This window comes from Rattus norvegicus, chromosome 2 (genome assembly GCF_036323735.1).
Source record: "Rattus norvegicus strain BN/NHsdMcwi chromosome 2, GRCr8, whole genome shotgun sequence".
In the NCBI taxonomy this organism is placed as follows: domain Eukaryota; kingdom Metazoa; phylum Chordata; class Mammalia; order Rodentia; family Muridae; genus Rattus; species Rattus norvegicus.
This window is the reverse complement of record NC_086020.1, coordinates 61,062,340-61,076,686: the sequence shown is the minus strand read 5'-3', so window position 1 is coordinate 61,076,686 and position 14,347 is coordinate 61,062,340. Positions and strand designations below refer to the sequence as shown.

The window sequence follows — 14,347 nt, the reverse complement described above, 5'->3', positions numbered from 1 at the left end:
GAGCTTCAGGTTTCAAATGTACACTCTACTACTCTTGTTGGAACAGTGATCAGTGGTAACAAATATTTTATGTTCAAATAAAAATGTTGAAGTCTCATTCTTTAGAGAATCAGTTTAACCTTACTGATTAGAAAGCTCACACGAGAGCAAGTAGCAACTGAAGGCAGATAAACATGTGGGTCCAAATAGAAAGGTCTTGGGAAGGTGGGGAAAGGGGAGCAGTGGTCGGTGTTTGATCCACACCCTAATCTTTGCTATTAATATCTGACACATCTAAAAATTAGTTCGACTACTGAATGATTTTGGGAAATGCCAGGCTAAACAAATTCCTTGGCTGTGGGACTTGCTGGTACCTTTGCTTGGTATACTTCTAAGAAGGAGAGAGGGAGAGTTCATAGTTCTTTTATTATTAGTTCTCTTGTTTATTTTTTATATTACTTTTACTATTTTTCATTATTATTATTTTTATTATATTTCATTCACATATACTATATTTTATTTATTATATAATTACCTTATTATAACATACAACATAATACACAATATATAACATAATATCTAACACATGATATATAATATATAATATAAACATATAAAATATACAATACATTATATATAATATAACATAATTATAATTATGCAATATATTATTTTTAAATTTATTTTATTTTTTATTGGATTTTTTATTTACATTTCAAATGTTATCCCCTTTCCCGGTTTCCTGTCCATAAACTCCCTATCCCATCTCTCCTCCCTCTTCTCTGAGGGTGTTCCCCTACCCATTCACCTACCCCTTCCCATCTCCTGGACCCGACATTCCCCTACACTTGGGGGCCTGTTCGAGCCTTGGCAAGACCAAGGGCTTCTCCTCCCATTGGTGCCCAACAAGGCCATCCTCTGCTATATATGCAGCTGGAGCCATAAGTCTGTCCATGTGTACTCTTTGGATGGTGGTTCAGTCCCTGGAAGCTCTGGTTGGGTAATATATAATTACATATTATATTATATTATATTATATTATATTATATTATATTATATATTTTATGCATTATTTTTTATTACTTATTTTTATTATTTTTATTTTTAGTATGCTTTTATGGTTACTTTTTTATTATTATTTCTCTTCTTATCCTTTCCTGGAACTCTTTCCCAAGGAATGCCTCCTGCAATTATTAATACACAGACCTCACTTAAGAAAATTATAAAGTGTCAGTAGATCTTTAAAGAGATAAGATCCTTGACAACATCCCGGATGACAGAAGTAAATCTGTGAGCCACATGTTGAATGGAGGGGACATGGGTTACTACTGGGAATGTGGTGGCCAGCTAGGTGGCTAAGGTGGTCTTCCTTTGGAGAGCAGAAACACTCTGAAAATACTTGTGTTGATGAGATAAGTGGGAAGAGGAACTCTGAGACTAGGGAGTTGTCAGCAGAGGTCTCATACCTCAGATGGCATCAGGTTGGCTGTAGGAACTGAGAAGGAAGAAAACTCAAAGACGACTTTGACATTCTCGCCTAGGACGCTGGACAAATTCCAGAAGTAACTCAGGGGTACAGCTGTCTCTCAGGCAGATGTTTCACATGTGTCTCTTGAATAAGTGGCTGAGTGAATAAAATCAGTTTTGTGGAAATCATGGGTTTAGTCTTAGAATATATTGGGGTGAGAGATATCCTGTGTGGCATTGGGGAGTGTGCGGGCCATCCTGGTGCCCTCACTGAGGGTATTCAACCTGTTCTTGTCTTTTGGTGAGGACCCATGGCTGAAGATAGCACATTGCATAAAGCAGTTGAAAATGTAGCTAAATAAACAGGGCAGGAAGGGTGGTAGAGAATGTGGTGAGATGGTGAGAGGAAAAAAAAAAAAGAAAGAATACAGACCAGGATCCCTGGAGTCAGGATCAGGTGGAGATTAGAAGTTTTATGAAGTCATGAAAGTGAGTCCCACTGCCTGGGACATTGTCAGTGCTGGGAGGACTCAGCCGATACTGTTCTGCTTTCGTTGAATGTGTGTACTTTGCCTTAAAGCACTTCTGAATAGTTTGCATGCTCACTGGGACTTGTACATTCTGAAAACAGAAGAGTGCATAGGAAGTAGAGAAGGAGAAGCATTCTAGGCAAAAATGTCAAAGTTGTCTGTGTGTGGAGGACCAAGTTATTTCTCTTCTGTTAGCAGTTGCAGGAGAGATCCCTTGCCCCTTGTATTGATGGGAAATATAATTTACTTTGTCTATGCTGTTTTTCCAGTATCCATCAAACATTAACTTCACTCACCAAATTTGTTAGGGCAAGAGAGAACAGAGCATTTCACAGCTCAGTGCGCAGTGCAGAAGGGTGTGGGGTTGTGGGTGTGGGGGATGGGGACAGAGGAAGAAAAACAGCAGTTAGCTGTAAAAGGACCTCTCCTAGAAATAGCTGCAAACACAAGACCAGAACAGTGGCAATAATATGTTCACATGGAAGGGGGAAAATTTCACAGGATTCTCCTCCTAGAAAAAAGAAAAGAAAAGAAAAGAAAACAAAACAAAACAAAAAAACCTATAGGCAGCCATTGACTCCTGAGAGAAGGAGAGTTACCCTATTCCAGGGAGGAGCCTACTTACCGATTGTCCAATGGGGAGTGGTTATCTCTGATAATGCATGCACATAAACAAAAACAAACCCAGCAGGTTGTATTCATATATATGTATTACATATATATAATATATACATATATATACACACAATACATATTTGTGGGTATACATATCTACATAACAAATATAATCAAGAAAAAGAATCTATCAACTTGAGAGTGAGTGAAATGTGAGAAGGGTTTAAGGGAGAGTAGTTGGGAGGGGCTGGAAGTGACAAGGGAGGGGGAAGTGGTATAGTCCTCATTTGGTTAAGAACACTTTAAAAGAGCTTCATCATAACTCTGATAAAATAGCACATTATATAGAAACATTTTAAAAGAATTATTTATTTTATGTATATGAGGACACTGTAGCTGTGCATTGGATGCTATTACAGAGGATTGTGAGCTATCAGTGGGAATTGAACTCAGGACCTATGGAAGAGCAGTCAGTGCTCTTAACCACTGAGCCATCTCTCTAGCCCCCTATATATAAAATTCTAAAAGAATGAAAAGGCCACCTAGAAACCCAGAGGGTCAGGGAGGAGTGTCCTGAGAGTCTGTGAGTGGGGGAGCTGGTCATAGCTTCAGACAATCTCAACTTTAATTCATACATTTCTAAGTAAATTTTCAGCCACAGATGCATTTCTGTATTATAATTTCATTCCTCAACAATCTCTCAGTGCTGGCAGAGATACTCCCTCATGGATCTAGCAGTTCTCACGGGCCATCCTTCACGGAATTCTCTTGTCTTTGTGTTTGCCTTATAGGATTACCACTTGTCTTTTCTCTTGGTGCATCCCTGCCTTTGGAAAGCTTCCTTCATCAAGAAACACACAGAGACGTTGACTCACATGTTGCATGTGTACCAGGAATGATCAAAGCTTCCATGACAAAGAAAAAAGTACAGAATCAAGTCTGTCTGTTTCTTTACAGAGGAAAGCAAGTAGGTGCATGTCAGTACAACAGATAGAATTTAAGGCCAGGATATAGAAATCAAGGGTTCTGAGTTACACAAATGGTTGTTTTCCATGTTTTATGCATTTAAGGATACTCTTCTTTTCTTTTAAGGATACTCACGGGTGGCAGTGACCAACACCAACAGTTACAATCCCAGAGAAGAAGTCCAGGTATCTGTTTCCTTCCGAATCAAAGAGCCATTCCATGTGTCCCTGGTGGAGCAGCAAAGGCTTCTGGAAATAGGCTGTATTCACAGGAGAAAGGTGCTGCTTATGAATCTCCAGGACATGGTTGTAGGCCAGAGACTAGGATAGACAAATTAAAATTTGTTTTCTTAATCCTGCGTTCTATAAGATCAAGAGCAAGTCAGTTTACCAGGACCTAATCGCCTTAGTGTGGGCTCTCAGATGGGTACATTACCCAGTGTGCTCTGGGAAAAGTGAGGTCCTCTGTATTTAGCTCCTGTTTATTCAGTGTTTCTTCTCATTTAGGATTCCTTGTTAGAGTACTTGTGAAGAGGGTTGGAATTCTCACCTCTCGACCGAAAGCCTTCCTTTCAAGTTGGCTTTACCAGGAAAATAAAACAGCTTGGAAATGAGTGCTCAAATTAATGTCATGTTTGCTGCTATGGGATTTTGAAAATTAAACAAACAAACGAACAAACAAACAAACACCCTAAACTAAATCAATGGCTGGCCATAGTGGCACTCACCTTTAATTCTCACACTTGAGGGGCAGAGGCAGGTGAATCTCTGAGTTCCAGGACAGCCTGGGCTACAGAGAGAGAGAGAGAGACCTTGCCTCAAACAAAACCAATCAAGCCAAGAAGCAAACAAAAAATAATCAAGGCGATGTTGGCCATTGAATCCAGGGTCATGTGCGTGCTAGGCCTGTGCTTTATCAGCGAGCTTCACACCCTACTTTTCTTTCTTTCTCTGAGCATATTTGTATGTATGTGTACATGTGTACGTGTGTGTGCATGATAGTGTGCTTCTGTGACTCTGTGTGTGTGTGTGTGTGTGTGTGTGTGTGTGTGTGTGTGTGTATAGACCAATGGTCAATATTGAGTATCTTCTTCAATTGTTCTCTTCTTTATTTTTTTGGAGCCGGATCTCCCACAGAACCTGGAGCTCACTGATTCTGTTAAGAGGACTAGACAGAAAGCCCTAGTCTCTGGTTTCCCTGGGTCATGAGGATCACAGGCATGTGTTGCCATGCCGAGCATTTCATGTGTGCCCCAGAATGTCAACTCATGCTTCCTAGCCAACACTCAAGACACGGAGCTAATCTCCCTACCCTGACTTGTTTTAAATAACAAACCCTCCCAACATCCTAAAGTTGCTTTAATCCCATCACTCAGAAGGCAGAGGCAAGTGGATATCTGTGGGTTTAAGGCTAACCCAGTCTACACAGGAAGTTCCTGGACAGCCAGGGCTACATAGAGAGACATTGTCTCAAACACAAATCCCAGAAAAACAAAAACAAAAAACACAAACAAGAGCAACGGAAAGGCAGAGTTTATTCATGGCTCACGGTCTACCATGTGGGAAAGTCAGAGCCAAATTGACAGAACTGGTCAAATCATATCCACAGCCAAGAGACAGAAGAACAAACACATGTGCCCAGGAAGCTGCCTCCTGTTTATTCAGTCCAGGACTCTAAGCTTAGGGAGTGCTCTCACTCACGATTAAGAAGGGTTTTTCAACATCAATTCATGCTATCAAAATATTTCCCCACAGGCATACAAAGGGATCATTTCTCAGTCGAGTTTTGATTCTTTCAAGCTGACACCACACCCATGGTTTCTTTTTATAGAGCTTTGGATTATACTGATTTTCAAAATTAGGTTCAATGAACATGATATAGAATAAAAATTGTTCTCTCTCTCTCTCTCTCTCTCTCATGTCTGTATGTGTGTATGTGTGTTTTTATGTGTGTGTGTATGTGTGTGTGTATGTGTGTGTGTGTGTGTGTGTGAAAGAGAGAGAGAGAGAGAGAATATGTGAGACTGACAGAAGAGGAGAGGGGGAGGAAGAGGAGGAGGAGGAGGGAGAGGAGGAGGAGAAGAGGAAGAAGAAGAAGAAGAGAGGGAGAGAGGCAGGGAGGAGACAGAGAAAGAGTAAGAAATCATTATCAATTTGATAACAGGAAAATATTCTTTCTAGAGGGAGAATGATCATGTGATGTGATGTATTGCCATGTGTAAATTAAGATAACAACATTGTACAAAGAAATAAGGGATTTAACACTGACTTAAGTGTGCCCCTGTTGTATGTGTATATGTGTCTGTATGTATATGACTATGCATATGTCTCTGTGTGTGTATGAACATGTATGTGTATCTCTGTGTGTATGAGTATGTATGTATGGTCTGTATGTGTATGTGTGTGTATGAGTATGTGTGTGCATGTGTGTGTCTGTGTGTATATGAGAATGTGTATATGTCTGTATGTGTCTGAGTATGTGTGTGCATGTGTGTATGTACATATGTATGAGTATATGTGTGTTTATGATCTTATAATCGTCCTTTCTTGTGTTTTCTGTTAGTCTCACATATGCTTATCAGTTCATATATAGCTAGTAAAGAGTGTATGGAGGCTTCAGATCCCCTAACATGTGAAGGATAGGATATCATAAGACTGTTGACTGACATAGCAGGGTTATTTGTAGGTTCTTCCTGGGGAACAGTTTTGGAAGTCTGAGATCTCCCAAGGGTGGCCTTTTTTTCCTTTCTCAAGCCAGAATCACATCTTACCTGGTATTTCTCAGGTGAGAAGTCACATGGTGGCATGTTGTGCTTTGTATGAAGAGTGAGCTTGGGTACATATATCCGAGAAGCACCTGCCGAAACAAAGTGAATTAGGACCTTCAGCGGAACGTGATAGACATGCACTTGTGTCACGCATGTGGTTACCTGAACCAACTTGGCTATCTTCTTTCTTACTTTAATAAAATCACGTTAGTTTTGATTTTAATATTGAGTTATCTTAATAGTGGATCTTCTGGAGGAAAAATGACTGAATCTAGTGCAAAAAGATAAGGATGATAAGGAAGTAGCAGGGTTTTTCCCATACAGACCCCTCTCACAGCTTAGAGAACTCAGTTCAAGCAGGCCTTACTTTCTGTTGACTATTTATAGTCAGGTTGCAATGCAGTACCCAGGGGATGCCTAGTCTCTTTGTTAAATCAATATGGTTTCTAAGCTATGAGTTACTCAGTGCCTGAACTCTGTTGTGTGGTCCAGTGCGTGATACCTGGCTGGCTCTCTATACATGAAATTCATTGATGTTGGTTATTCTAGTAGGGAGTACACACAAATGGGTTTAGGTATCAGGCTGTATTAATATCTGAAAACAGGTCTAGAAGACACCACCCCATCCTTAGGAAAGGGCCACCTACTTAGGACTGTGGGAAAGGGAGAGAAGTTGAGAAAGAAGAGTCATTATATGTCTAGAGCTGGGAGAAACATTTAGGCTGGGGAGAGGTATTGAAATTTTTATGTATGCTTAAGCTGAAGATGTTATATTAATTTGTTCAAGTTCATCATGCTTGTTAGAAAGACCAAGAATGAAAACTTGAGTCATGTACTCCAAGTCTAGGATTCCTTTTCTGCTCACCTTTTCCTGACAGCACAGACTCTGACCTCTCATATAAGTGGGCAGGTACAATGCAGTTAGAAACTATCAGAGGAGATATCTAGAGTCCTTATAAGTAGTTTTGGGAGAGAATGATCCCAATTTAGAAGATCTGAGGTCAGGTTTGTGGTAATTTTACAGGTGGAAAGAACTGAGCAAGACATAGATACCACCTGAACACTTCGAGTGTGTGGAGGAAATGCTGTGCTGTGTGACTGTGAAGTCACTGTCTTGAGAAAATTGATGAACAATGTGTTTTTAAGTGAAGCAGGGATGTAATAACTGCAGACATATTGTTTTTCAAAAATCCCATCCATTTTATCCAAATAACCATGGATGTCATGAATATGCTCTTACTGTCAAGGTAAGTGGCTTTTGGTTATCCATGAAAAAGAATGACAGGAAAAAGATAGCTTAAGTTTTCTGAGAATTTAACCTTCTGAAAGCTTTTTATGGTGGGGCTCTGTGCTAGTCCCTCTCCTGAAATGGAAAAAAAGGAATGTTTCTGAGAATTCAAAACCCTTTTATTCCCCCATTCATGTGTTCCTATCTGTAAAATTGGATTTGCTCAATGAGTAGGCTATAAGCTCATTCACTATGAAGCTCTAAGAATTAATGGGAATGTGCTGGCAAGGAAAGAGAACTGATGAAAAGACTCGACAAAGGAAAAGTGAGATTTTACATAATCAAGGCAGACTCACTCATTCCTTCACTCACTCATTCACTCATTCACTCATTCATTCATTCACTCACTCATTCACTCACTCACTCATTCATTCATTCATTCACTCACTCACTCATTCACTCATTCACTCACTCACTCACTCACTCACTCATTCACTCATTCACTCATTCACTCACTCATTCATTCATTCATTCATTCAACAAATACATATGCATAAAAATGGTGAGGCAAAGATTCTAAACAAAATTTATAAATACATTGAAGAGAAAGGGAAAAACAGACAAAAGGAAGGTAGGAAATGAAGATAAACAGCAACAATAGCAGAAAAAGAATTATTCCATAAATGAAATACAGCTATTCAATACTTGGACGATTTTTCTTGTCATACTATCCCTCACAATAAACAAACTTCACAAATCATAGTAAAAGTCAATGGATAAAAATAAATTTTTACAGGACAGGAAAATGAAAATCAAAATGTCTCCAGAATTAATCGCCTGTGTTCTTTGTATTAAACAGCCTGTGCTTTGAGGGTTCTTTGTGAGTGGGGCATCGATAAAGTTTTTCTTTGGATCTAGTATATCTGTATGCATATATGAACATGTATAGAAGGATTGTGTGTATGAATTGTGGGTATATAAGGATTAGGTAGAGGAGGATGTGCTAAAGGCACCAAAGTCCAAGTCTTCTGTGAATTGGCATTTTTATGAATATATATTACTCTGTATCTGTTGTTTTTACTGATCTGAAATTATCTTCTTAGACTAAACAGAGGTGGCAGCTCTAATTCTCACCTACCTCATCTCACAGAGACAACTCAAAACATTAAAATAGAATTAAATGTGGAGAACAATATGACTCCTATAATAAATACCAAGTGGGCAATTACATTTAACTTTCCAGCTATCCAATTTTCAGAATTCCACAGCAGACAAATTGCTTTCTTGCTTTTGTTTTCTTTCCTCAAAATCAAAATATTAAAATGAAAAAAAAAACCTAGAGGACAAAATAGGAAGAGAAATAATCTTTTGTGGGAGTTTGGGAGTCATCATGAAATCCTTGTTTGTTTTTGGTAATGGATTTGTGTAAAGGGTTTTCTAACCACAACAATCAGTTTTCAACTAAGAAGGTATGTGTCAGGAGTCCTTATCCTAGATATTAAAAGAACAACAAGACATAGTACACAAGTCGGTGTGTTGTGACTTATTCAAATGCGAGTTGTATCTTATTTTTGCAGAGCATCTTTTAGGTAACTATAAATATATGCATCCTATTTTCTATCTTATCTGATATTTAGAACAGACCATTAGCAAAGGGAGTCTTTTTTATCATCCATCTACCTTGGCACTGAGGTAGTGACAGAATGACATCTGCCAAGGAAGCCTACTGAAGCCACATTGGGATCTGGAGGGGCAAGGACAGACTGGTTTGAGGAGCAAGTGTTTTAGTCTCTCTCTCTCTCTCTCTCTCTCTCTCTCTCTCTCTCTCTCTCTCTCTCCCTCTCTCCCTCTCTCCCTCTCTCCCTCTCTCCCTCTCTCCCTCCCTCCCTCTCTCCCTCCTCCCCTCCTTCCCTCCTTCCCTCTCTCCCTCCTTCCCTCCCTCCCTCCATCTATCCCTCTATTGGAGTTTCTAATTGTCTGGGGGGTTCCCTTGTTCTTCTTCCACTGTTTTACATGGGAAGATCTGTCTGTTGCTTGTTCTGTACTACCCAGTCCCCCACGAGACTACCACACTCTGTTTCTCTGCCTTATTATATGTGCTGGGTGAAAGGGTAGCTAATGCTGGATGTGTACCCCTCACCAGCAAGGCCATGATGAGAAGATTCCTTCTAGAATTTATGGTTCCTGCTGGCCCACTTTCTGTGCCCTCTCTGTATGTCCAAATCTATTTATTATGTTTTGGGGATCATTTCAGACTCCCTTCCTTCCTCCATGGCTTTCCAACCTAGCCTTTTGTAGTGGGTCAGCTTAATACTACTTGTATTCTAATGCTAATTTGGGGCCCCCAAAACTGGTTACACCAAAGATGAGAAAATCTACACATAAGAGACTGAGTGGCTCTGCCCCCAGTTAATTGTGATTGGTAAATAAAGATGCCAACAGCCAATAGCTGGGAAGAAGAGATATAGGTGGGGTTGATGTTTCTAAGACTTGGAGAGATAAGACCATGAGGAGGGAAGGAGAAGAAAGAAGCTGCCGTAGAATAAAGGAAGAATGTGCAGGAAAGGAGAAGCTACCATGGCTTAGCTGAGCCACAAAAGCGTGGCCCTGAGGGCTGGCCAATTAGAGCTAGAAGCAACCCAGATAAAACATAGTTACTCAGGGTTATCAACAGGTAGGTGGATTCCAATAACATGGAAGGTAGGCCGTTGCCTAGCTACTGTGTTTCTTATTAGGCACATTAAGCATATTAAAAATATAAAGACTGTGCATGTTTTTTATCCTGGAATTCAATAACCAAAAGTGGGGTAGAAATCCCAGGCTGCGTTTTTTTTTCCAATACTTTTTACTACAGCTTTTTTCTGAAGTAAATCAGAAGTGGTGGTTGTTGCTTGTTCAGCTGTGAAACTTTGACGTAATTTGGGGTCTGGTGAGTACAAATGTACACAGTAACGGTAAACAAATACATATAGGGACTTGAAGAGTGTTTGGAAGACTAGGAATTAAAGGCTACATGGCACACATCTGTAAGATTACTTTTCCCTAGGTTTATTGATAGAACTCTATATATAACGATTCCAAGCAACAACTGCAGATGACTTTAAGGTATCACCTTTCAGTCAGAATGGTTAGTATAAAAAAATCCAAGCTAAATACAACAACAAAAATATTCTTGAGAATGTTGAGAAAAGATCATTCTTATGTGCTGTTATTTGGAATATAAATTAGTATAGCTGTTATGGCAAACAGCATGTCAAATTTTCAAAATCTTAAAGTATCTACCACACGACTCAGCTGTCCCATTTTTTGTAGTATATCCAAAGGAAAAGAAACCAGCATGTTAAAAAGAAACTTCTATGCTTATGTTTAACGTGGCACTATTCACTTTAGACAAGACGTGGAATCAACAGAGGCCCCTATATGGATGAAGAAAGGTAGAAAAATTAAATAAGATAATGTAGTGAATGTGCACAATAACATCGTTATTATCCAGCCATGAAAAGAATCAAATCCTGTCGTTTGTAGAAAGATGATGATTGGAACTTGGGAATATTATACTAAGCAACATGAATTAATCAAAGAAAAAGAAAAACTTCATATACTGAAAACTAAAATGGACTGTATGAAAGGAGAAGAGTGTAGAAGGATTATTATTAGAGTCTGGAAAGATACCAAAAAAAAAAAGATAATTGAACTAGTCACATAACAAGAATGTTAGTGTTCTGTGGCACAGTAGGGTTATTGGAATTCATATATTACAAAGAACTAAAAAAGAAGAGGTGTCTTAGTTACTACTCTATCAGTGTGAAGAGACACCATGACCAAGGAAACTCTTTTTTTTAAAGCACTTAATCTGTTTAAGAGAGTTAGTTCATGATGAATCATGGAAAGAACCAGAGGGGCGTAGTTTTCTATTCTGAACTGTAGGCAGCAGGCAGAGAGTGACACTGGGCCTGGCATGACTTTTTGAAACCCTAAAACTTATTCCCAGTGATACTTCTCCTCCAATGAGGTCACACCCCCCAGGCCTTCTCAAACAGTTCCACTCTCTGGTGACCAAGCATTCAAATTTATGAGTCAATGGGGGCCATTGTCATCTAAACCACCATAGGAAGTCACATGCTCCAAACATGAAAACTGAGGAGCTGGGGATGCTAATCATCCTGACGTGATGATGGCACAGTACCCACATATACCACATTCTGCACTGTACTATATACACATGTGCAACTATCGTGTCAAAATGAAAAGTTTAAAAGTTAAAAAAGAAAATAAACAGGACAACACCTCTCTGGGCACCATGCCTTCTGTACTATCACCATGAAGACAGCTCTACCATCTTGGAGTTGTTGGTTGAAGAGAAAGGGACTCCAAGGCATTTTCTCTCACTCTGTCAGCATAGAGTAATTTCAGTGTGGTCTCCCACCTCCTGGGTTCATGCATAATCCATCTGTCTGGGAAACTGGAGTTAACAGGATTGGAAAGGGCAGTGAAACAGTGGTATAACCTCAGAGTTTGGAGCCAGACACATCTGGCTTTCAATCTTGTTGGAATTTACATGTTTCTGCTTTTGATTGTATTCATTTTTATTTTATTTTAATTATTAAGCCTGCTTATTTTATGTGTATGTATTTCCTGCGTGTATTTACATGCCCCCTTTGCATGCACGGTGCTCACAAAGATCAGGAGAAGTGATTGGATCTCCTGGAAATGGACTTAAGGATGGTTGTGGGTAGCCATGTATTTTTACAAAATTGCCAGATGAGAATGGAGAGGAGACCTGAGACCAAAGGAGTGAAAATGGGAAGATATGGATAAGACAAAAATGATCATGAAGAGGGATGGAAAAGGGTCCTATATACCATTTATGGTATATGGGCATGGGTTTCCTAATGGCCCGTAAATATGTCTGTTTAAGCGTATGTGTTTAGAAAGGAAATTAATACTTATGTTGTGAGTGAGGTTAGAAAGAACAAACCCACATGAAGATCATTGGAACATGGAAATAATTTGTAAAGATTCCTGTCTGGCTACTCCACATCTCCTTAAATTTCTTATTCCTGCTGCAGAGAGGTGAGAGTCTAACTAGTTTCAACCTGGCTTGGATGAGCTTAGGAAAACAACTCACCTCTCTCTCTCTCTCTCTCTCTCTCTCTCTCTCTCTCTCTCTCTCTCTCTCTCTCTCCCTCTCTGTATTTGGGAATGTTACCTCCTACATGAGAACCTATGTCTTTTAAAATAAGAATCCCAGGGATTTATTTATTGAACATAATATCTCATTTTGGCTTATTTTCGTTGGATTTCTTCTCCATGTCAAAGTAGAAATAGCTGGTTCTAATTTCTAGGTTGTCTATTATCAGGTTTTATTACCCATTGATTTCACTTTAGAACCAATGAGGGCCACCATTAAATACTGACAGAAATGAAACCTCTGGGTTAGGAAGGCTCAGACCATTGACTGTTACAAATGTGTCTTTAAAATCCCCAAGCCCTTACTCAACGTGGATTGTCTCACACCCCAGGCAATCGGCTCCAAAGTTCAGGCTTTCCCCTTCTCTCAACCCTCTGCCAACCCTTATCCAACAGTTTACACTCACAGCTCAGGGATGGACGCATCTGGAGGATTCTCAGAGAGGTCTCCAGGTAGAAAGCTTTCTGCAATGTTCTCCAGGCTAGAGACATCTTTTCCCAGGCAGGAAGAAAATCCAGTGGAAGCAGGTCAGTGGGAGGAGGGGCTCCAAATGATCCCTGACTGAGCTGGACTTTGATATTAGAGGAGGCGGTCTGACTTTAGAAAGAAAACTGCAGACTGGTGATTATAAATGGACTTGGGTAAACCCCAGAGCCTGGCACTGTTAGGAATAATTGAGGTAAGAAACAGAGAAAGGAAAAAGGAGACAAGCAGAGAAAGGAAGGGCAGCAAAGGGATGTTGGGAGGGAAGAGAAGAGAGGGCAAGGGGGAGAGACACGAGGGGATTGAAAACTGAAAGACAAAACAGAGTTCAGCTGAGCCTCCTATTCTATTCCAACCTGTGGCTCGCCAGTATGAGTCTTTCTGTAGAAGGGCAGAGTTACTTTGGACATAAATGTTTGTGTACAAAATTGAGTGGGATGTAAAATGATCTTCCTATGTTCATGTGTTTGTATACTTGGCTCCTCGTTGGTGGGACTACTATGGGAGGTTATGGGACTTCTTGGCTATGGAAGCCAGTTGGAAAAGACCTTCTGAGTTTTTGGCTAACCATACTCCCACCCTCAGCTATGTTCTTCTTAGTTAGTGTCACATGACAATTACCCTTCCCCTGTGTTGGCACTGCCATGGACCAAGGTGATTCGGCCTCCACATCATCTGTATCCCTACATGATGGACTATACTCTTTCTTTCTTCCTTTCTTTCTTTCTTTCTTTCTTTCTTTCTTTCTTTCTTTCTTCCTTCCTTCCTTCCTTCCTTCCTTCCTTTCTTCTTTCTTTCTTTCTTCTTTCTTTTTTCTTTCTTTCTTCTTTCTTTCTCTCTTCTTTTTTTTTGACATTTTCCCCATTTTTGGGATATTTTTTATTTACATTTCAAATGTTATCCTGTTTCCTGGTTTCTCCTCCAGAAACCCACTATCCCCCACTGCTTCTATTAGGGTGCTCCCCAACCCACACACCCACAACTTTCCACCGCCCTGCCCTGACACTCCACTACACGGGGGCATCAAGCCTTGACAGGACCAAGGGCCTCTCCTCCCATTGATCCCCAACAAGGCCATCTTCTGCTACATATGCAGCTAGAGCCATGGGTCCCTCCATGTG

The 14,347-nt window shown here is 40.0% G+C and overlaps 1 protein-coding gene across 1 annotated transcript in view; it reads right to left on the bottom strand.

The window, feature by feature from the left end:
* Agxt2 (alanine-glyoxylate aminotransferase 2) overlaps positions 1 to 13,271 on the bottom strand; it is a 41,413-nt gene extending 28,142 nt beyond the window's left edge. The window contains exons 1-3 of the mRNA NM_031835.2: positions 13,150 to 13,271; positions 6,328 to 6,413; positions 3,693 to 3,877 (exon numbers count right to left, since the gene is read on the bottom strand). Of these exons, the coding sequence (NP_114023.1) occupies positions 3,693 to 3,877; positions 6,328 to 6,413; positions 13,150 to 13,234 (356 nt within the window). The 5' untranslated portion in view covers positions 13,235 to 13,271. The remainder of the gene's footprint in view (positions 1 to 3,692; positions 3,878 to 6,327; positions 6,414 to 13,149) is intronic.
* Between the last annotated feature and the right edge of the window lie 1,076 nt (positions 13,272 to 14,347).